General features: G+C 43.3%; 1 protein-coding gene across 3 annotated transcripts in view; it reads right to left on the bottom strand.

The window, feature by feature from the left end:
* The window catches only part of CDH2 (cadherin 2), a 118,701-nt gene extending 106,506 nt beyond the window's left edge, over nucleotides 1-12,195 (bottom strand). The window contains exons 1-2 of one of the 3 annotated variants that reach the window (XM_030496621.1): nucleotides 11,439-12,195; nucleotides 211-322 (exon numbers count right to left, since the gene is read on the bottom strand). In XM_030496621.1, the coding sequence (XP_030352481.1) occupies nucleotides 211-322; nucleotides 11,439-11,513 (187 nt within the window). In that variant the 5' untranslated portion in view covers nucleotides 11,514-12,195. Of the gene's footprint in view, nucleotides 1-210; nucleotides 323-9,670; nucleotides 10,282-10,914; nucleotides 10,934-11,438 lie in introns of those variants that run through there. The other 2 variants (XM_030496630.1, XM_030496639.1) reach the window with 2 other exon arrangements.
* Between the last annotated feature and the right edge of the window lie 10,371 nt (nucleotides 12,196-22,566).

Here is a 22,566-nt window from a genome sequence, read left to right as displayed (position 1 = left end):
GCAGGTGCTACCACTAATGCCAGCAGATTTTCCAAGTCCTATGACAGTAATCAAAAAATAATCACAGAGCATCTGACATTCTTTCCTGCAAGAGTTTGTGCCCTATTTAAAGATGAAAATGCTCCAGAGCGATCTAGGGTTAGAACTAAAGAAAAAAAAAAAAAAAAAAAAAAAAAAAAAAAAAAATTAAAGCATGTTTTCTAATCATACCATTGAGAAGAGGCTGTCCTCCATGTACACTCCTTGACACCACTGCACTGTGAACATCTTCAGGAAATCCAGTCTTGCATGACATATCTTCACAGGTTGCTTTTATCGGCGCCTGAAATGCAAGACAAAATTTATGTAATACTCGCAACCCTCATTCACCAGAGAAACATTCCAGTTGGCACATACTCCGTTTTGCTGCTGTCTTGTACAAGCAGCATCTTTGTTTCTGAATGACTGCAATTAGAACTGTGGGGGCAAAGGGTTAATCTTTCTGATAACTGGAATGGAAGGAACAAATCCCACTTGTCTGGTAAGATCTAAATAATACACAATCTTGATTCTTCTGACAACTGAACATTTCCACGAAACCAGCCATTGACGCTGAAGGGGAATCATAGTGGGAACAAAAACATTCTTTCCTCTGGAAATAAATGTTGCACAAAGCCCATCACCAACTTTTTCATAGTCAGATTACTCAAGAGGAACAACTTCAACCACTGATTTAAAACACTTTAGAGTTTTTCTATGTAAGGCTGCACCAGAACAAGTAAACTTAAGATAAAATGTTACATTTGCAGTAACTTAACAGAATTTGTATTTGCATTAGCATTCAAACAGATACCTTATAAAGCCAAATGTTTCCAATGCAATCTCCTTCTATTTCAAAGGGACATTAAGTTAAAAGGCGACCAGCTCATTATTAAATTTGCACAACAAGGGAAGAGCAGAGCCACTGAAACTTTGTTCTCTCACTTCCTATGAAAGTTTCCTCTCAAATCACTTTTCTCAAAGAGTTTCATAAATGCCTTTCTACTGAGAAATACAATACAGCATTTGGAAACTTGTTTGTTCTGTAGTGTTCCATGTTCAGAAAATAATTCTGATAGAGAAGCTCTTTTCCAGGACAATTTGTCGCCTAGCTGGGGCGGGGAGGGGGGGAATCATCCAATTTTCTGTGGCAAAGAACTAAAATTTCTTTTCAGTGAATTGCTTTTGTCTCATTTTAGCGCCACACAAGACAACAGCCCACCTTACATGTGGCTAAGTGACCATACATGGCAAAACCCCTTTCACACTGCACAAGGCAGAGAGGCCAGCTCCCACGCCAGCCTGTGCTGAGATATATCTGAGAAATTGTGAGAGCCCTCGCAGCATCTCAAACACGCCTACATGCCAAGTAAAGGCCTATCCATGTGCATACCCAGATGTAGTATATGGTCTTTAGCAGCACGAGCAACTATGCTGCTATCATATGCTATGCTTGATCATACCTAAATCTGATCAAGACTTAAATTAGATTTTCCTTTTTACTTTGCCAGATGGGCTTCCATCAAGGAGACCCACTCAAGGCCATGTAAGCACGTCTGCATATATTTGGTAAAGAAAGCCCTACAGGAAAAAGGAAAAAAGGGATAGAGAAAGAGGAGATGATGGTGCTATACACGTTTACCATAGTAACCTCAGAGAAAGAGAGCATTAGAACAGAGGTGGGACAGGAGCATCTCAAACCAGAAGGGTTCCCTCAGGGAAGAGGGATCATGCAGCAGAAGTGTAATCTCTCCACTGACACACATGGCCAAGCTCAGCATGCCAGCCCCTATTAGAATAACTTAATCACTAATACAAGGAGGCATTCATAACACACTGTATTGCACCAACACGGTCCTAACTAAGCAGCTCAATGTGAACACTAAAAAAAAAAAAAATAAATAAAAAAAAGAAAATTACTATCTCTCAAGTTAATGCACTATCCAGGTAAGCAGCGGGTAAGAGAACTTGTAAGTATCAAATGTTAAGCTAACTTAAAACTGTGGTGTGGACTTAATCGTGACTTAAATACTACACTGGTATCTCACTTACGTACAATTATTTATGTACTTTAAAATGTTTATATGGGGACCTTAAAGAGACAGCAAACATAAAGTAACAGTTTTAAGCTACATGGGACTACGTTACTTGGAACTTGGATCTGTAGCTAAGCCCCAACAGCCAACTTACACATTCGAGTTTTTAAGATAAAAAGATGGCAAATCAAAAATAATTACGATTCCAACTGCCAGTTTCCTCAGCTTTAGAACTCAAATCACAGGTTTGGTAAGGTTTCCATAATTGGAAAGAAAACCAGTAAGACTCGTTTAAACTACTGTACAAAAAGTGACCTCAAAGCGAACGTGAGGGAGAAAAAAAAAAAAAAAAAAAGAAAAAAAGAAAAAAAAAAGCTTTTCATGGTATCCTTGAAACAAAAAGGTCCTGGGTGGGCAGCTGAGCAGATAGCTGGATTTTTAATAAGCCGCCACTGATGCGCCTGGGAATCTTTCAGCCTTTCTAGCAATCTATATGTACTAAACAGCTCTTATAAACTGAAACAATGCCCACTGAAACAAAGGCTGGGGGACATGAATAGAGAGCCTTCTTTAGTCTTTCATTTGCAGCCATCAATTTTATCCGGAAACAAAAGACTGTACTCTCCTCTCCAAAAACAGCCCTTTGTAAAGATTGTTTGAGAATAAAAACACAAGGAAAAGAAGAATTCAAATTTTCAGCAATTCTTAATCGCCCTATGTTAAGCATTTTGAAGTAAGTAGAAGTTGCAGCTTCAGACACACTGGGTCATATCAAGTTCAGCCTAGGAGTACTGCAAGACTTAAAGCATTTTAACTAAAAGCAGAAGACGACGCTGAAACATTTTTATCCCCTTATCTGGGGAAAAAGAGGAAAGCCAGTGATGATTATGGGGCACAATACTGTAATTTACAGAATTTTGTGTGATTGGTACAAGACTATTTCAAACCTAAGATAATATTAGTTGCACATTCATCTACAGAAGGACACTACTTAAAAATACTTTATCTTTTAAGATGGAAAGCAATTACTTTAGCTTGTACCCATATAAAACATACTTAATGGAGTTACAAAGTGTTGAACAAGCTCAGCACTTGGAACATTCTCCTCTCAAGTACTAACTGACTTTGCTAAAGCAAAATACGGTTACTACTGAAAAACTGTTCTGCTTTCTTCATCCTTTATGGCTTATTTAGTCATTTTTAACTGCAAAATGAGTAACCAGCATTACTATCTCCAGATGCTAAAGAGCTAAACACCTAGTCAAACGTGGTGTCAGATCATGCATATAAACTCAATACTGTAGGTCTCAGATTAAATGCAATAGGCAAACTGCAATTATGAAGCAACATGATGTAAATTACAAGTCTTCTGTCAAAGTTATTATTCAATCAATTAGAAGAATTGGCCATTTTGATAGACTTATGGCAGTTAAGCTTGCAGTTTTTATACTCTGCTCCTCAGTTACTTTAATTTCTTACCTAGACATCAGGAGTATCTAGAAACCTGCGGTTTAATTTCAAGGTTGTATTCCAGCTCAATTTGAAAAACCAACCAACGACCTGTTGAAAAATCTCAACTCCATAATTCTAAGGATTCATGTTTACATCTTTTTCTAAACACCACTAGTAAGCGTCTTCCAACAATATAGGCCTCACACTTGTGAAAAGATCATAAATTAAAACAGGAATAAAACCAGACAGAATTGCTTCACTAGCGTTGACAGTTCTCGACTAATACCTCTTCCCAATTCCCATACTTTCTAAAAAGTACATTTAGAATGCGATTCTGTAAAGAAACATCTGTTTAAAAATGCAAGCTCACCACACGACTGTAGAAGCAATTTTGTATCACAACATGCATTCTAAATTTGCAGAATTGGGCTCTTGAAGACAGCTTTCAAGCAGGGCTGATCTTTTTCTCTCTGATATGCCATACACCACTGGAGTTCACTAGTAGCTATTAATCCGAAATATCAAAGTCTCTGCTCTTCCACTATTTGTATCTGCAGGGACTTCAACATTAGATTTCTTAATACTGATTGTACCAAAATGCAAGGGAAGTTGTTTCAGAAGACTGCTTCCTTTTATACTCATTGTAGCTTATTCCTACAGTACCTTACCAGGTAGTAAAATGAGAAACAGAGGGGTATGCATGAGAGAAAAATATCGTACTATACAGTTATAATTGGACATAGTACAGCTGCTGGTTGCCAAGTCCAACCAATTCACAGGGCACTATTATGCGAAGCTCAAAACAACATCTGACATAATTATATGTATGACAGAGCAGGACAGGGTATTTGAAGTCTCCCTCCTTAATAACCAACATTAATTTGCAACTATGACAGTAATATTCAACTTAAGCACAGATCGCAAAAACATTTGTGACTGTGTTTAAAGACTGGGTGTTTCTTCATTAATTTAAAGGCCAAGATGTTACCCAATACTCATTTACAACTTGGGTACCCCAGGGAACATTCTATTTTTAGTTTTGTACACATACATCATTCGACGTGGTGGGATATGCTGTAGAAGGTGGGTCTTCTTTTATCACGGGTATCTACTTACTACCATAAGGCTTACAAAAAAATACTCTGCAGGATGACAGACATCTCCAAAATGCTTTAGATGCTAAACTTGAAAACGTCCAGCAATTCTTTCTTAATCTGACTTGATGCAAAAAAGAGCTGCAACAGCTTATACCTTAATGGTACTCAGTACTCCAGCAAACACAGTCAAGCACAGTTTGTTTTCAACCATAGGTTGCAACTGGAGAAAAACAAAAATGCCTTTCATTCAAATAATTCTGGAAGCCAAAAGCTTCCAAACTGGGTACCAGGCTACATCCTCCCAGAGGTCATTCAGTTACACTAGAAAGGGCTTTCGCTGTGCCATCTTCACTTCTAATTAGTGTTCTACTTCATGAACGAGGATATTTTAGATCAGAATAACCAGCTTCTTAAGCCAACTCTTCAAGCTCAAACACTTTCCCCAAATAACAAGAATCTGCAATTTTCATGGTACCACCCAGTTTAAAATGAGTTGCCTTGAACCACCACTGGTTCACCACCACAGCTTTACAGATTAGTTTCACAAACCACGTTCGTACCCTTTTCTCTTAACTCCAACTGAGAGACAACATCCATTTGCTTTATTAAACACGTCGACACTTATTTGGCATACTCCATGCAGCACAAAGCCATAACCCGGGTTGGACTTTTCTCTTCCCCCAACTAGAAGAACAGGGAGTGCTGCATCTCCCAAGACACATGGTTCTCCAGACAAGCCACAGCTCCCATCAGAGAAGGGCATCTTAAAATTTCAACTGCAGTAACAAAACCAAATGGAATTTCTGTAAGTCACATTTTTTAATATTAAAAAGAAAACAAACACCCCCCCCAAAAAAAACCAAACAAAAAAACCCAAAAAACCAAAAAACAACCCAAACCTTATGTTTGATGATACATTCTCATTTCTCTAAGAGAGGAAATGACCTCTCACTGATTTGATAATAGCATCATAGAGTGGTTTAGGTTGGAAGGGACCTTAAAAATCATCTAGTTTGAACCCCCATGCCATGGGCATGGACACCTTCCACTAGACCAGGCTGCTCAAAGCCCCATCCAGCCTGGCCTTGAACACTACCAGGGATGGGGCATCCACAACTATAGCCTTCAACTTCATCCACTCATTGGAAATCTCTGCCCAGGAAAACTGTTGTGTACAGGAAGATGCTGCATTTTCCAAGGCCTTGCAAGGCCTATCTGGAAGAAGTCTTGGGGGATCATGAAATTTTAACTATGTCTTCAGCTGCTGGGTGATAATTATATGCTAATTATAAGGAATGGAGGAGTCCCTGGAGGAGTCCCTAGAGGGGTCTGTTGGTAAAAATATATATTTTAAATATGTCAAGGAGTGCCTAGAGGATAAATGCACCTTTTGGAAACATTGTATTTAATTAGATACACAAATATTGACTAAAGTCAAATAGCTTAAGTGACATGTTGAGAAGATTTAGCAGTGATATACCTTCCATCTTGGAAGCTGCTGATCCCACATCTGTCTTCATAAGCCATTTAAAAATAGAAATCCTACTTTTCCCTCTTTATTCAGATGGCGCTCCCATGACTTTCAGTGAGAACTGCAGGATCGAATCAAATGATGAATCACGCAGACTTGGTTATATACCTTTCAAGGTGCACAGCAGCACAGTCCAACACCCAGGTGAAAAAGGTCCACCTCAGATCACCCACAAACTACAAACACGTTTTAGCAAAATACAAATCCTCCCTAAACTCATCCTGCAGTAAAATACAACACCTTTTTTCCTATCAAGACTCAGGTCTACGTATGCCACTATTAGCTTGACCAACCAGTGAGTCTGAGTTTGGTGAAAGGTGAAGAAAAGTGCTATTGTAATTACTATTGCTATTGCTACTGCAAAAGACGTTACATATTCCTTCTGCTTTCATCACTCTCCACTCCTGCTACGTCTCACTGCATCTTATGCACAACTAGTGCCACTGAGTTAGTGGAAGTACACAATCTATTCAGTAAGGACATTACAGGTTCCTGCTGCGCTTTATAACAAAAAGGAATTTAAACTAAAAATGCCAGGGAACATTACATGTTGCATAGCCTTTGGGGAGCAGACTCACATTTTGTACGTGAACATTGTTTGAAATAAATTAAATTCTCATCCTAATGGGAGCGCTGGTGAACTACTGAAACTACTGCAAGTTTTCTAAACTTTTTTTTCTGTTTTGTTAACCTGAAAAGCATTTTCAAAAACAGTGAGAGAAAGACAGAGAGTTTAACTGCTAAATGATCCTCTTACTCAGGCAAGAAAAGCCATTCAACAATTCCTGTTCCTTCCCACATGACAAAAAAACCCTTACACAAGACTGTCTGTGTTGAGTAAAAACAACTTTACTCACAGCTTCCTCAAACTATTTTTAAATATACACATGCACTTCCATCACAATTAAACTGTCTTATGCATTACAGCATTCAGTTATTTTAAAAAAACTAATAAATAAAAATTATTGACACAAAAGTGTCACTGAAACTAAATCGAGACGGGACATGACAGGACAGTGATGTTTCTGGGAGCTCCTCCAACTTCTGAGAGCAGAAAGAAAAATAATACATGGGAGGTTTATGAATTACACACTCTTGACTAGATGTAGTTAAAAAATATGATCATTTGGGTCAATATTTTAAAAACTGGTATCATAAAAACTATAAATTCATCTTTCTAGCACATTAAGCTGCATACCTAGGTAGCACTACTACGCACAAAGAGAGAGCACAGCAGAAGGCTTTTTAGAAAACACATAATGCTTATTAAAAATATGTAAATAGGCAGCGCATGAGAACATATACCTTGTTATATAAGCAGTATATACATTTCTGGGCTTGCTATAGTATCTGCTCAGATAATCAGAACTTGTTTAATACACAAAATTACCTCCTGTTTTGTCAACCAATGATTTAATTTTCAAAAATTCAATTTGACCTTATCTGTCCTAAAATAGATGTAAAAAGCAGTTAAAAAATAAAAAAGTATTTTCATAAATATTTAAATAAAATACCCACTTTAATAACTAAACAGATACTTCTAGGTTTTTTTCTTCAGTTCTGAAATTATCTGAATTTTGAAGATGCATCAGTGGTATCAGTATCACCTAGACCAGCCAGACAAGGATTAGAGAGATCTCTGCTGCAATATCCTGCCACATTTAACTTTTCAGATAGATTCTTTGAAGACAAAGCAAAACCAGAACAGAAAGATCTAAATCCAAAAAGGCTGAGCCACTCACATAATTGTCCTGTTCCGGGGCTTATACAATGCGTTATAAAATACATTAAATTCACTGACAGAAGCTGATGTTTGGAGTCCTATTTGTTAAAAAAAGAGACACTCTGAAACTCATTTTTTGTGCTTTCACAATCTCGTATTTACTGTATTACTTAAAATAGACTGATTTTTTTTTTAATAATAGTCTAAGACACAGGTGTATAATGAGAGAAGTCGCACCCACAACAGGAGATCTCACTGCCACTTCTGTACAAAATCACGTTTATATGCTTCACCCCAATTCTGCCAGCGACTACCTCTGGGGGTGATGACTAGAGGGGGCAGCTGGCAAGAAATGCCACTGCTGGATTCTGAGCAGAGGCAGCTTAAGAGGAGTGTCATTTAGGGTAGTAGCTTTATCACCTGGATACATTCGCTAAGACCTGGAATAAGACCAAAACTGCCTGCAGAGGGTAATAACTTACATCCTCTGTCATCGTAATTCAAATTCAAACCAGTCACCTAGGCACGAAAGGCTCCAAAACTGCTTTATTGTTTATTTGTTTCTGATTTAAAAATGGACAAAATCCACAGAGTGTTCCAATCACTTTATACATTTAAAAAAAAAAAAATAAAAAAATTTACTCCCTTTTTGAGCACTTACTTAATTTCTACTCCTCTTTTCGGTTAATTTCTAACTAACAGTAGTTTCATTCCTGTAGCTTTGCCATTCCTTCTTTAATCCTGTTGTCATCCCAGTTCCAAAAACTGTAACTGTTGTTTTGGCCAGAGAAGCAAGCCTGGCTCCTTTCATCCTCTCTTCTGTCAGTTTTTTTCATATAATACTTCTAGACTCACAGTGATTTGTTAACCAGCAAAATAAAGTGCAGTTTTCATTCTCTTAAGTCTCATGCAGGTTACATATTGCCAAAAATCTAAAGCCCCGTTTCCTGTACCTAAACAGCACCCATAGATCTGCCTTAAAACCTGCTTCCAGTTACAATCTTCCAAGTAATTCCATGACAGCTTTCCTACATCACTGGTGAATAACGAAGTGATCAGCAACTCCAGAAAATAAAGGTAGATAGCTCCTTTATGATGTTGCAGAAAAGGAAAACTAAGTAGAAAGGTTCAACATTTCAAAAGAACACGATACAGAAAACCTCCTACAAACCAAAAGCAGTAGGTATGATGACAGGGAAATGAAAAGTTAGCACTGCACCCAGCTTGTGAAGGTTCTTTGCAGTACACATGAAAGAAGAAGGGGGGGGGGGGGGAAGGCTTTTAAAATGAAAGTGTTGTACAGACACAGGTCCATAAGTCTGATTTCATACCCAAGTTCCAATTTTGTTACACACTATTAAAAATAAACCCTAACCCGATTTAATGGATACCCAAACAAGGGGGAAATTGGATTCCCCAACCGTAACGTGCCAGTGACACTGAGTGATACATAAAAGCAATACGGCTAGTTCCTGTCCTTAATTCATAGCTTGTGCTTCAATTTCAAACCTGCCCAGGCTAGGGAGAAAAAAAAAAAACAAAACCCAGAACAAAAGCTTCCTGCAGAATTTGTGCTTTAAAGATTTATTGAGCTCAGAAGACTAAACAGAACTGAAAGGACGTACAATAAACAGCATAAGGACTTGGGGGAGGGGGGGTGGAGAAAGAAAAGCTGCACATAAGATCTGCTGATACACTAGCATTTAGAAAGGAGGAAAAAGAAAAGGGGGGGGGGGGGGCAAATAACGAACCCAACTGAAAATTAACCAGTAGTACAGAAAACAAGGCCAAAAAAACCCAAAAACAAACCCACCCCAAATGCATCTCCAAGACAACAGCAGCCTGTAAGTGGCACACTGCGAGTTTCTGAGCAGGAGGGTGGCCGTTTTCACATGGATTCGCTCATGCCCAGCCGGACACTCCGTGTCACACCAGCTAGCCCCGTGTCCTCCTAAGACTCAAGGGAAAATCCGCGGCTGCCGTGGAGCAGCGCTTCAGCACCTCGCTCGCCTGGTGCAAGTCATCATGCCCCGAGAGTGGCTCAGACACTGCGGGGAAGGAGGGTTCGATCGACCGGGGATCCCGTGAGCGGACGGGGAGTGTCAGAAGAGCCGACGGAAAGAAGAGCGGACTTCTCCTGCCCCTGCTGCGACGGAGCGGACGGCTGCACCATGGACAGTGGCTGCCGCCCGCCGCCTCCCCCTGCCCTGCGCCAGCCGCTCCTGTGGGAGGGCGCCGGGGCCGCCCCAGCGCCGCGTCCCCGCCGCCGGCCTCGCCTCAACCCGCTCCCACGGCCCGACAGAAATGTCCCAAGCGTAAATACCATTAAGAGGCGATGATCTGCGCCATCTGTCCTCAGACTTACCGCCCTCTCCATCCCCGGCGCCGCGCCGGATACGAGCTCAGCGAGCACAAAGCGGGAGGGGAACCCACCGCCACCTTCCCCACCTACCCCAGGCCTCCGCTCGGGGTCCCCTCGGCTCCGCGCTCGCTCCGGACACCCCGCGCTGCTCGATGGGAGCCCAACCCAACCACTGCCCCACAGGCACTGTCCTCGCTGCCCCAACCGGGATCCATTTTGTCGTCTCCCCGTCCTCCCCCGCCCAGGGTCCCGTAAGTCCCATCTCCCCCCAGCCGCCCCTCGCAGCGGCGCTGGCTGGCAGACCCCTACTTTCTGCACGGAGAGAGACATTCTCCCTTTCCCCGCCCGCCCGGGGCACCTCAGCCGGCGGTGCCCAGTGGTGCCTTGCGTCCCGAGACTGGGTGCCCGGGATCCCGCCGCTCGGGGCACGCGGGGAGCCCGCCGGGGGGAGGCAGCAGCAGGACTTTAATAATAATAAATTAAACACTTCGGAGCCCAAGCCCTTCCCAGTGGAAATTCCCGTTAACGGCAGGGGGTGGGGAAGCCCGGCGCCCAGTCGGAGACTGATTAAATTCTTCCCGGGAAGGGATTAGCGGGCACGGGAGCAGCCGCGGCGCAGCACGCAGGGCCCCAGCCGCCTCAGACGGGGCGCGGTGGCTGCTCCTGCCCGGCACCTCTGGCACCGCTCCCCATACCGAGCGGAGGGGGAATGTCCGTCCCGTTCTCCTACTCCGTTACTTTGTCCTCCGCGCTCGCTGCGGGATCGAGGTCCCCTTCCTCCTGCCGGCCGAGCGTATACTGGACAGCCCCCCCTCCCCGTCCCCCGGCACCTGCCCTCCCAGGAGCGAGGAAGGAACTCGCGTTCCCTCAGCAGCGGCGGCGCCGCCGCCACCCCTCACGCTCCGGGGATCCCCTATCCCCCTCAGCCGGCCCCGGGCGCAAGCTCCTCTCTGCCCCGAGCGCGGCGCCCGCCGCCGGGGCTGCCCCCGAGCAGGTGGCTCCGAGCGAGCGGTCACAAGCCACACCGGGGCACCCTGGCTGCGGAGGTCTGGGCGGCTGCCGCCTATCCCGGACGCCCTCCCCGAGACCCCCACCTCAGCGGCGAAGCCCCCTCCTACACTCCCCCTTCTCCCCAGCTCTCCCGCCTTCCCCGGGCATCGGCGCCCGCAGGGGAACAAAGAGACGCAGCCCGGCTCCGCTCCCCGCCGGTGGTGCTTACCTGCTGCAGGGCCGCCAGCAGCATCAGCGCCAGCGGCGGCAGGATCCGCAGCGGCGCTCCCGCTACCCGGCACATGGAGGCGAGGAGGGGCGGCGGCAGGGCGGCCCCCAGCAGTTCCGGAGCGCGGTTAGAGCCCGCGGAGCGGGGCGAGGAGAGCAGCGGGGAGGGTCGGGCACCGGCAGCTGCCGGGAGCTGCGGACGGCGTGTGCCCCCCCTGCCGGAGCCGGCTGCCGCTCTAGCTCATGGGCAGCGATGCAGCGGGGGAAGAGAGAGACGGAGAGAGCGAGGGGCGGAGGATGGGTGAAACTCGGCCCAGGGTCAGGCTGCTTTTCTCTCTGCCGAGCCCCCTCCGCGGTGCAGAGGGTGGGCAGGGAAGAGGAGGAGGAGGATGGGCGAACAAAAGGCTGGGAGATAAGAAAGAAGTAGTCGCTGCTTCTGCTGCGAGGCCGCTGCTTCTGGTGCGGCGGCGGCTTCCCTCAGCTGTCGGCCTTCCCCACGCGTGGATCAGTGCCCCCTTCGCTCCTCCTGCCGGTGCCCCCAGCGAGCTCGGGCAGGCGGCTCCTCTCAGCGCCTCAACCCGGGCACGCCAACACCGCCGCTGCACCAGCCCCGCTGCATGCTCGCCCCGCACTTTCTCTCCCTCTTTCTTCTCCTCCCTCCACCCCTCCCCCTGCAGGCAAAACCCTCCGCTGAAGCACAATGATAACAATACCCCAGCAGCCTCTGCCTGCCGTGCGCCTAGTGTACGCGCTCGCACGGTGCCTGCCTGCCTGCTCCTGGCAGCTCCCCCTCCGCCTCCCGTCGCTCCCTGCCGGCCGCACGGCCAATGGGAAGGAAATGGCACGGCGAGCGTCGGGGATTGCTGCTGCCCGCGAATAGCGGTGTCCCTGCTTGGTTCCCTGAGAGCTGGCGCGGCGGGGGATAAATTCCAAATTCCAACCCAACTTGGTGTGCAGTAATTGTTTGGGGGGAAGGAGAGAACTTGCTGGGGAGGGAAAAAAGGACGGAAGGATTGACCCATTCCCAACCGCGTTCGGTAGGGGACGGCCGGTGCAACGAGAAGCTGCGGGGGGGGCGGTGCCCAGCCCGGGGGCTGCGGAATGCCCCTGTGCGGCACCCCGGTACTGGCGGCTCGGCAAAGTTTCGCTCAGCTGTTACTGCTTAGCGGGTTAACTCCCACACCCCTTCAGGTTTTATTCCCCCCTCCGGTTTTTTCCAAGCTACCTGCTGAATTTTATCAGCAAATGTTTTCAGCAGCTTGGCCGGGGTTGCAGTCCGCGGGTCCCAAAAATCTCAGCGCGCCTAACGGAGCTGGGGAGTGTTGCTGAGCGGAATAGTTACAGAAGCAACAACTATCAGTGCTGGGTCATTTGCAGAGCTGGCAAAGATTTTCTCTCGCCCACAGGTCATTCGGCGAAGTCGTTTTTGTAACCACGCCTCAGAGCTCCCATCCTGGGACAAAGTAAAGGGAAAATTTGTAGGCATTGGCCCCTAGACAATTTCATGAAATGTTGATTCAAAACGGTGCATTATTTATTTTAAAGCATCTTGTTTTACATTTGAACGTGCAAGAAAAATACCTTCCCCCCCACCCCCCCGCTTTAGAAAATAACGCAAAACGCCATGCTCGTGTTTTGAAAGGAAACAGTGGATCTGCTTTTATATTTTTGGGGGGGAAAGTGGGGTAAGTACATGCTCGCAGGATGCTGATTTCATTAGCTTCGAAATTGAAAATACTGGTCAGTTGCGAACTGCGATGCAGCTGTTTGCTCAAGTCGGGGGAGAGCGAGCAGCGGCGGCGGAGATGCGCGACTACTGGGAACAGGATCACGCCGCGCTGCCTCCGTGAGATGGGACTGGACAGGACAGAATAGGCCGCGGCCAGGGTGGGCACCTCGTGCAAGCATTAACAGCGAAATGAGACCGAGCCACGGACAGGCAGCCCCAGCTAGAAAAACAGTCCCCCCACGCATCCCCCCTCTCTTCCCCCGCCCTCTTTTAAAGTTGAAGCCTATGAAACTGTGCTGAAGCCAGCAGTTGTGAAGAACAATAAATGAGGTCTGTTAATGAGTTTCTGGATTAAAATTTAGCCTAGGAGGAAAAAAAAATGGACTGAGGGAGAGTAAGTAAGAAGGGCACAGCTGATGTTTATATCCTGTTACAAGGAAGAGTTTGCACCTGACAGAGCATGTGTTCAGTCTCTTTAGCAATTCTAATGCCTTTGCGTGAATTTGCTTATGAAATGGTGACTTTCCTTGAGTAACAGATTCCCGTTTGCATTTTCAGGTAGGCAGGCATAATATTAAAATTTAGTAATGATTATACTGCAGCATTTATTCACTCTTACAAGTGTTCTGCAAAACGCTAAGCACACAATATAAACAACTCCATAAGCCAACTGTCCAATGAGAGTAATTACCTATAATGTAAATGGGCCTGGCTCCTCATATCCCTCAACTCATCCATCCCTAAAGACCTGAAAAAAATAAAAGGCTCTGCAGCATATCTGGAAGGTTACCAGATCTGAGCTCTGGCTGATGCTTCTTAACAGTTCTGCTGCTGCCTTTAAATTTACGTAGCAGAAATAGTAACATTGGCAGAAAAATTGCTCTTGCCAACGTGATTTTACTGAGTCTTTTAGCTTTGAACAAGGTTCTGTCAAGCAGTTGGCTTCCCTCATTTACATGGTTGTAACCAAAAGTTTCCTCCATTTACAGAGTTTCCTAGTTCTGGGTAGTGCGATAAAGAGGAACTAAGAGAGCAGGGGTGGGTTATACCTTTTGAGGTATAATCTGCACTGCATCTTGTTATGAGTGAGAGGCATATGTGTGAGAGAGCAGAGGAGAAACTTGTGCGTTGCTTCTAGACATGGATGATTCCTCAGGGCTCATGCTATTCATCTGTAGCAAAAACCCAAGAAAACAGCATGCATTTTTTTATTTTTTTCTTTTATTTCCCCACAGAAATAGTCTAGCATTAAGTAGGCATAGGTGAAGAGCCAGAGGTAGAACTGCTACTAGATTGAGATCGCCAACCCTTTTCATGTGTATCATGCAAAAGCCAGCGAACAGTGTCAATTCCTGGCCAAGATTTGAACGAGTGATTTAGAACTCAAAGGGTTTATCTCATAACTCGGCTACAGATTGCATTTATGAGTGTGTTTTAAGTAGTATGAAAATAATGGACATAAGTTCATGTTCAACCTAGGAGATCTCAAGGGCTTCCAGAAAAACCTCGTTAAAATTCCACGATTAAGTTGAGGAGAGGATTAGAGTAATTCCCATGTTAGTCATGGAGTTGAGTCTCTCTTTCAACTTGTCCAAATTAATTTTCGTTTCTCGGGTTCATAAAAATTCTGTAAAAAATAGATGTTTTCAATTTGGAACATACTAGATTGCTCATGGCTTAAAATATTTTGGAGGAAAAAAAACCCCCACCTTTTCCCTTGTGGGTCTATCCTTATATTTAATCTGCCAGGTACTGCCATGACTACTCTCCTCAATTCAAATTATGCAAATTAAGCACTTCACTGACAGTTTAGGCCTTGATCTGACAAACATTTATACACATGATCTCAGCAAATGGTGTCACACTGCACACAGGCATACCACTGTTGGTATGCCTGTGTATTTACAAGATGGAAGGGTAAATGTACCAAGCAACAGTACGAAAGGCATATTAGTTTACCCCGTTTCCTTGTATTCTTTGTTACATATGAAGAAATATATTTATCTGCTAACAAAACAAAACCAACCAAGAAACACCTAGTTAATGGGTCTGGGGGCATTCAATGCTTATTACTGAGTTTTATCACGATAGTGGAAAAAGCAGTGGTGGTTTCTTACTATGACATGAAGGCTATGCACCCTGTCTGCTAACCCAGATTCCTTGCGATATTCCTTTAACATATAGAAGAAGAATAAGCACTAACAAAAATAAAAATCCAACTTTTTAACACAGTGGGTTTTAACTTGGGCTCTGAGGACCTTTTGAGACCCCAGACTTACTTTGTGCAGTCTGTGACAGGCAACAGGGAAAAAGCAAATTTGTATAGTCTATATAGCAACTTCACATATGTAAAATTCCTGGGGCGAGGGATATTTTTCTGAATTGTAAGATTTTTAGTCACTGTAAACACATGAAAATGATTGTTTTAGGAAGCAGATAATCATGATGGCCAGGGAGAATGCAGTTTTATGTAGATGGGAAACAAAAACTGAGTGACACAGGTGACAAAACAGCTTAAATATTTTAAATATTGAGATAAGTAAAACCTTGTTAGTGCTGCTGTCTTAATTCAGTAAAATGAGTGTAACCCTTCTAATCATCTGGTCTGAGCATTTTTTCTAAATACGGTTTTTCATGTTGATCACCTAAGTGAACTAAAAACTCTGTAAGTTTTAATTGTCCTTTTATTTAGGGAAATTATCTCGGGGTGGGGTGGGGGGGGGGTAGAGAAAGGCCAGGGAAGGCAGTCTTAGCAGTAAGTAATATTTACTTGACTATATCTTGTAATTTGTTACAGAACTTAACCAAGTTATCCTCATGGGCTTTTCTGGCACTATCATTACCTAATGTACATAGCTCTGCATATTTCTTCAGCCTGTTTCTCACATCAAAACAATGGAAGACATGGAAAGGTAACTACAGCTGCAGCAGTTAGTGGGCTGTTCTGCTCAAATTTGAAAATCAGGTGGGTTAGAATGTTGTTCAGAGCAGTTCTGGTTTTGCTTTAACAGGCCCTCTGCAACATCAGTCTCTTTCTATTGCTATGTATGTGTATATACATATATATGATTTGGTGGAAGAGGATTTTTTCCTTTTCCTGAGAGCTAAATCCTGTCTGTCACCACAGTTATATTTCTGTTAATTGCTAGCAACTTTTGCAAAGGATTTTTCTGTGGAGATGAAGCTGAGCATATGTAATCCAGATGTGGTACAATATATTTGTATATTGTGTAATTTGCTTTATGTCTATATCCTCGGTGTGATGATTTGGGAATCAACATACTCAAGCTTAGTGCTTGTAATTCATTCTCCCAGGGATCTCATTCAGCATGACTGCCCAGTGCCAGCCATCTGTTTGGCCTGGAGAGTTTCTATTGAAAATCAAGGTAGAGAAGATGACCTTCTGATCAGCTTAGCATCTCTATTCAGCCAGATACCTTCAATAAACAAACAAACAAAAAAACCAACGAGGCCTTAATCATATGATGTGATAAAAGGCTGAAAAGATGACAACTTGTAACAAGGGCCTATGATAATTTCTAATCACCACAGAAGAAAGTTTTACAGTTTCGTAGAACTGCCTCCTATTGAATAAGCCAGTAGCAAGAGGTAGACTTGCTTCTTAAAAATCTAGCTTCAGTAAATTTTAACTATTATTTTTAATTTGCTGATAATTCTCTTATTTGAAGTTATTTAATTTTACTTGATTGGCTTTCCAATGAAATCAAGTAATCATTTTATTGTTTTGGGATCAAAGTCTCACTTTTTTCTGACTCATGCAGTCAGCAGTCCCATACTCCCTCTTTAGCCATAGCCAGAATTCACTGGCAGGAATGAACCTTTTGGCTTCTGTGAAAATGTATGTATGTAACACCAAAAAAGAAACACTATAAATTTCCAGAAGATCAGTCTTACTACTCCTGACTTCTAGGTAGCAAAAGGTCAGAAGCCAGAACTCTAATTTTTTATGGTAAACCAGCATAGATATTAATTTACTTTAATGTGAGAGCTGTCATGTGGATTGCCACTTTCATTATCAAACAGTTTTTAACACTTGTAGTTAAATTTGCCTAATATTTTCTATCCTCAAATCTTGTTTTCATTTAGTGTAATGTTTTCTTATTTTAGTGAACAAGATTGAATTCTCTGGGCTGGTTGGCTATTTCAAGCCAAGTGCCTTTTGAAAACTTCAGAAAAATCCTTTGTCCTTTTTGAAGAATGAGATCAAGGAAAATATGTCATTTTATTTTTGTTATAAAATTCTTACTGCCATCTCACTGAGGGATCTTACTCCAGGCTCTGGAGCACAGACTTTAGCTGTGGGAGGGGCATGATTCTTATGTTGAGGTTTTGCCTTTTCCAATAGCTGTTAAAGTTGGCCAAAACCTGGCATTGTTACAAATCTGAAAATTATGATGTTATAGTTCGGAGGAGTTTCACATCTATATCCCCTGAGAGATCAGTCCACATCTAATATACATCTTATTCCCCCAACAACTGCTGTGTTGCAAAAATTCTGCAAACAAGCCAACTTCATAGAACAAGCCCATGTCCCCTCTTTGGAAACTGGAGGAGCTGCCCTGGAGTTTCCAATACTTTCTGTGGTATTAAGCACCAGAGAGATGGTAGAGACTGTCTATTTTCATGAGTACATTGCTCCCCTCCAAAGGCCCCAACAGCATGGAGGAGGAGCTGAGTCTGACTGATGTATCAAAGGGTAAGCTGAAGGAAAGGGTTGAGGCAATACCGACCTCTCTGGGGGGAAAAAAATAGTAGTGCTTTAAGATTTCCTCACAAAACAGCAGAAATATACGGCTTCCTCCAGTGAAGAAACCGTTGTCAGTATAAAATGTAGTTATACTTCAGAGATGCCCTTCTTTGTCATGGATTATAATAGTAATGATTATGTTTTGCGTAGGAAACATGAAGGTAAAATGTAAAATGGCCCAGTATGGCAATATAATTGATATGCTGTTGATACTCTTTTCTGCTTCAAGGAGAGAAAACTCAATTACGAAAACTGAGTTTTAGATCACAGTCAATGTTCCCCAAAATTGCAGATTAAAATAAACATATTATGTGGTTTGTTCCAGGGATTCAAGAAGTTCAGAGCTTTTAAAAAGTTAGGAGATTGTATTCAAACATCTGAAAAATTGTTTTTATTGACAGATTAATAATAGCAGTGTTCTTATTAAAAGCATTTACAATATGTCTGCAGAAAGTCAGTCCACATGAAAATTTGACACAGAGTGAAGTAGCCATGCAGAGATGTGTTACATACTTTCAGAGAAATGTTATGATTAAAAAACTGTTCCTGGTTTTTGAATCATTTTTACGTTAGTAGGACTTCAAAACGGCATTCCTCTCCAAAATGACCTTTTGGAGGTCTGCTTTCTCTTTTACAGTAATTCAAGCCCAAAATATCTATCTGAATGCTATGTGAATTTGCACAACTGGATCATTAACCTGAACTTTAGGAAGTCTGTAAACATTTATTCATAAAGGAAGAATATTGGTTATGTTAGACCCCTGGCAGCCTGGAGACTTGGGGTTTTATCCTCACGGTGCTTAGGTATGTCCTGCAGAAAGTCTGGTTTCTGTGGGCACAGCTGTGTTCAAACCTAAGCTTTTGAAACAAATAAACAAAAAGGCTTTTTTTCCAGTGGCACCATGGTCTGCTACTGTTAACCGCTGCCCACCTTGTCTCTTCCCAAAAGGTCTCCATCCACAGAGCTGAGGGGAGCACATACTTTTAGCTCCCTTCACCAGTTTGCAGTCCACCGTGGTAGTTCAAACTCATTGGCAGTGTGAGCTAAACAGCTGAGCAGTGCCCCCAGGTAGCTACTGGGCTGTGGATTAAAAAATCATGGTGGCTGAGACAAAGGAGCAGGACAGTTCTTTGGATTAAGGTGTTAACAACCGTCATGGCAAGATGAGCAAGAGCTCCTTTGTCAAAGCCCTAAATCTACGTCATTCCTCCTTATAAACCCCACTCTGCTATTTTTGACCCTAGGATCAATGGGAGTTACTGAGTGCTTGTCACATTTGAAAGTTTGTCCATGTTTTTCCCCCCAGAGTTTTAACAGAAGTATTTAGGAGTCGAAATTAAGGATGGTTTGGGTTTTTTTTTCTCCCAAATTGTAGCCCCAGATTTGTTTCTGTGTTAAGGAGCACAATTCAGTACATGTGCAGATTCTGAAAATAACTAACTAAAAAAATCTAGGACTTCACTTCTTTGGCTTTAAAATAAAATCTCTCACTTTTTCTCCACTGCTAATGGATCACATCCACTGTTTTTTATATTTTGCAAAGTCAGAAGGGACCATTTTAATAATTTATTTTGACCTCATCAAAACACAGGCTCATGAATATTACCTAGTAATTTTCCTAACAAGGCCAAGAACTTGTCTGGAGCAAGGGGATGTTTTTGAGGCAGGCATGGAAGCTTGATTTAGAGTGACAGTCTTGTTTCTCGGACACTCAGATTTTCCCAATGAATACGTTTTTTCTGTGGAAAGTCTTACTTCACAAGTCAGGGACAGACACTTTTTCCACCTAGGCCTTTCTCTGAACCACGTTGGAGAGGGTGCAATATCAGCTGCTGCTATAACCTTGTCTGTTCACAGTTCCGAGCTGCAGGCAGCAGCAGGGAGCACAGCATGGGCTAAACACCCATGTACTTGCTTTGATTTGCAGAAGGATTTTGCATCCAGCACTGAGCTTTGTGCTGCTGCTACCTGGTCTGATGGTGCTGCGGTATCTACATTGCGCGGCATTTATTGCACAGCAGGAATAGGTTTTGGAGAAAAACAAATAAATACTGAAAATGCTACTGGGTTTTTTAGTCAGGCTTTCTTTGTGCATGCTTGTGATTTACCTGAAAGTTGTTAGATTGGAAATGTTAAATATCCTAGATTAAATGAACAAAAGTCTGACCTTTGATGTAATATTGCTTATAAAACATTGCTGAAGTAGTTGCTGCTTGAACTAGAATTTTTTCTCTTTTTTTAAATAATCCAATTTTTATTTAAAAATGACTGCTGATGGAGAGTCTAATGTCAACTGTGCTAAATTGTTCCAGTAGATGGTTACCCTTCTTAAAAATGTCTGTGTAATAAGTAGACATTTATCTAACTTGTCTAATTTCCAAGCATTCACTCTTGTTACTTCTTTCAGCAGCAAGCTGAGCAGTTGCTTTTTCATATATCTGTTCCCTGTATTGGAACTACAAACCATTTACCTTTGATAAATCAAAGCTTTTCCTCATTAAGCTAACTAAATCTAAGTCCCTGAGTATTTCATTAGAACACATAGTTCCTAATCATTTAATAAATGTTCCAATCCTTCCCAGACCCTCTGATTTTTTACATGCTGCTTGAAATATTGGTACTAGAACCACACGCTGTATCTCACCAGCAGCTGTAGTCGTTTGAAAACCAGAATATGTGTACCAGATTCCTACTTAATGTTCTGGTGATCACATAAAACCCCTTTCCTCAGACCATTGCTTTGGTTATCAGACAACTCCCCAGTCAGAACCACGGTTTCCCAAAATAGTATTCCTCACTCTGAGACACACCCATCAGTATTTGTTCCCAGGCATCTGGCTTTTCCAGGAAGAACCTTCATTTTCCTTTGTGCTGAAGCTTTTGTAAATACATTCTTCGCAGCTCCACTTCTGGCAGTCTTCCACTTCCATCCCACGCTCATCACTTTACATTTCTCTGTATTCTCTCCTCACACTGGTTTGGAGTCATCATGACCAGATTGCCTCTACAAATAAATGCCCTTGGGAAGCCAGGAGTGCTCCACTCCACTGCAAGTAATAGCGAGCTTCCTTATCCATTAAAGCAGCCATGTCCCCTTTGATTCTGCCCGAACATGTCCCAGGCTTCTGAAGAGAAGCATGTGTAATCCCACCTGGAGATGAGTCAGTAAGTTGTAAACACATATGAGCTTCTCAGAACTAATGAAGAATTCCCTCCAAATCTGGGTCTGATGTCACTGGCTAAGAAGTGGCAACAGAGTACCTGAAGGATGAGAGTACCAAATGAGGACTGATGGCATTGGAAATGCCACAGTTGTGAGGAGATGGATAGTGGCTGCATCAAGCCGAAGAATTATGTAGTGTTTAGTTGTCCATAAAAACCCACAAATCATATGATCAATGGCTGTAGTTTAACATTGTCTGCACGAAATGCCAGGCCTTGGGTTGGCTTGGAGTTTTGTCCATACATACTACTCTGCCTTACTATTCCTTCCTGGTGCTGTTACCTCCCTGGAGTCAGGGTGCTATGTAAACTCTAGTAACTTCAGCCTGAACTGGATGACTCTGCTGAGCAACATTTAAGTTTTGGAAAGAGTTCATTTTTTTCAGTGTCTTCTGCACATTTTGCATACGCATCCATATCATGACTAAGCCCCCTCAAATTGCAGTACTGGCTCTTCTTGAGGAGTGGAGTGAAACAAAAATCTGGCAGTTATTGCTGCTGAAGACAGTATTTTCATAGAATTATAGAAATATCTAGGTTGCAAAAAGGACTTAAAGATCATCGAGTCCAACTGTCCATCCACTTCCAAGTCTACCACTAAACCATGTCCCTAAGTGCCACATCTGCACATCTTTTAAATACCTCCAGGGATGGTGACTCAACCGCTTCCTCGGCAGCCTGTTGCAATGCTTGACAACCCTCTCAGTGAAGAACTTTTTTCTAATATCCAATCTAAACCTTCTTTGGCAATACAGGAGACCATTTCCTCTTGTCCTATTGCTTGTTCCTTGGCAGAAGAGACCAACCTTTCTACAACTGCCTTTCAGGTAGTTGCAGAGAGTGATAAGGTGTCCCCTGAGCCTCCTTTTCTCCAGGCTAAATGACCCCAGTTCCCTCAGGTGATCCTCATCAGCCCTGTGCTCTAGACCCTTGACCAGCTTCGTTGCCTTTTTCTGGACCCGCTCCAGCACCTCTATGTCTTTCTTGTAGTAAGTGGCGCAAAGCTGAACACAGTATTCCATGTGCGGCCTCAGCAATGCCCTCCTACAGGGGACAATCACTTCCCTGGTCCTGCTGGCCACGCTAGTTCTGATACAGGCCAGAATGCTGTTTGCCTTCTTGCCCACCTGGGCACTACTGCTGGTTCTTATTCAGCTGGCTGTTGACCAACACCCCAGGTTCTTCTCTGCCAGGCATCGTTCCAGCCACTCTTCCCCAAGCCTGTAGTGTTTCATGGGGTTGCTGTGACCCAAGTGCAGGACCTGGCACTGAGCCTTGTTGACCCTCACACAGTGGCCTCAGCCCATCAATCCACCCTGTCCGGAGCCCTCTGTAGAGCTTTCCTACCCTCAACAACTCCTGCCCAACTTGGTGTTGACTGCAACCTTCACAAGGATGCACTTGATCCC

The sequence above is a fragment of the Strigops habroptila genome, chromosome 1 (genome assembly GCF_004027225.2).
Source record: "Strigops habroptila isolate Jane chromosome 1, bStrHab1.2.pri, whole genome shotgun sequence".
NCBI lineage: Eukaryota > Metazoa > Chordata > Aves > Psittaciformes > Psittacidae > Strigops > Strigops habroptila.
The sequence above is the reverse complement of the archived record's forward strand: the minus strand, read 5'-3'. Positions and strand labels throughout refer to the sequence as shown.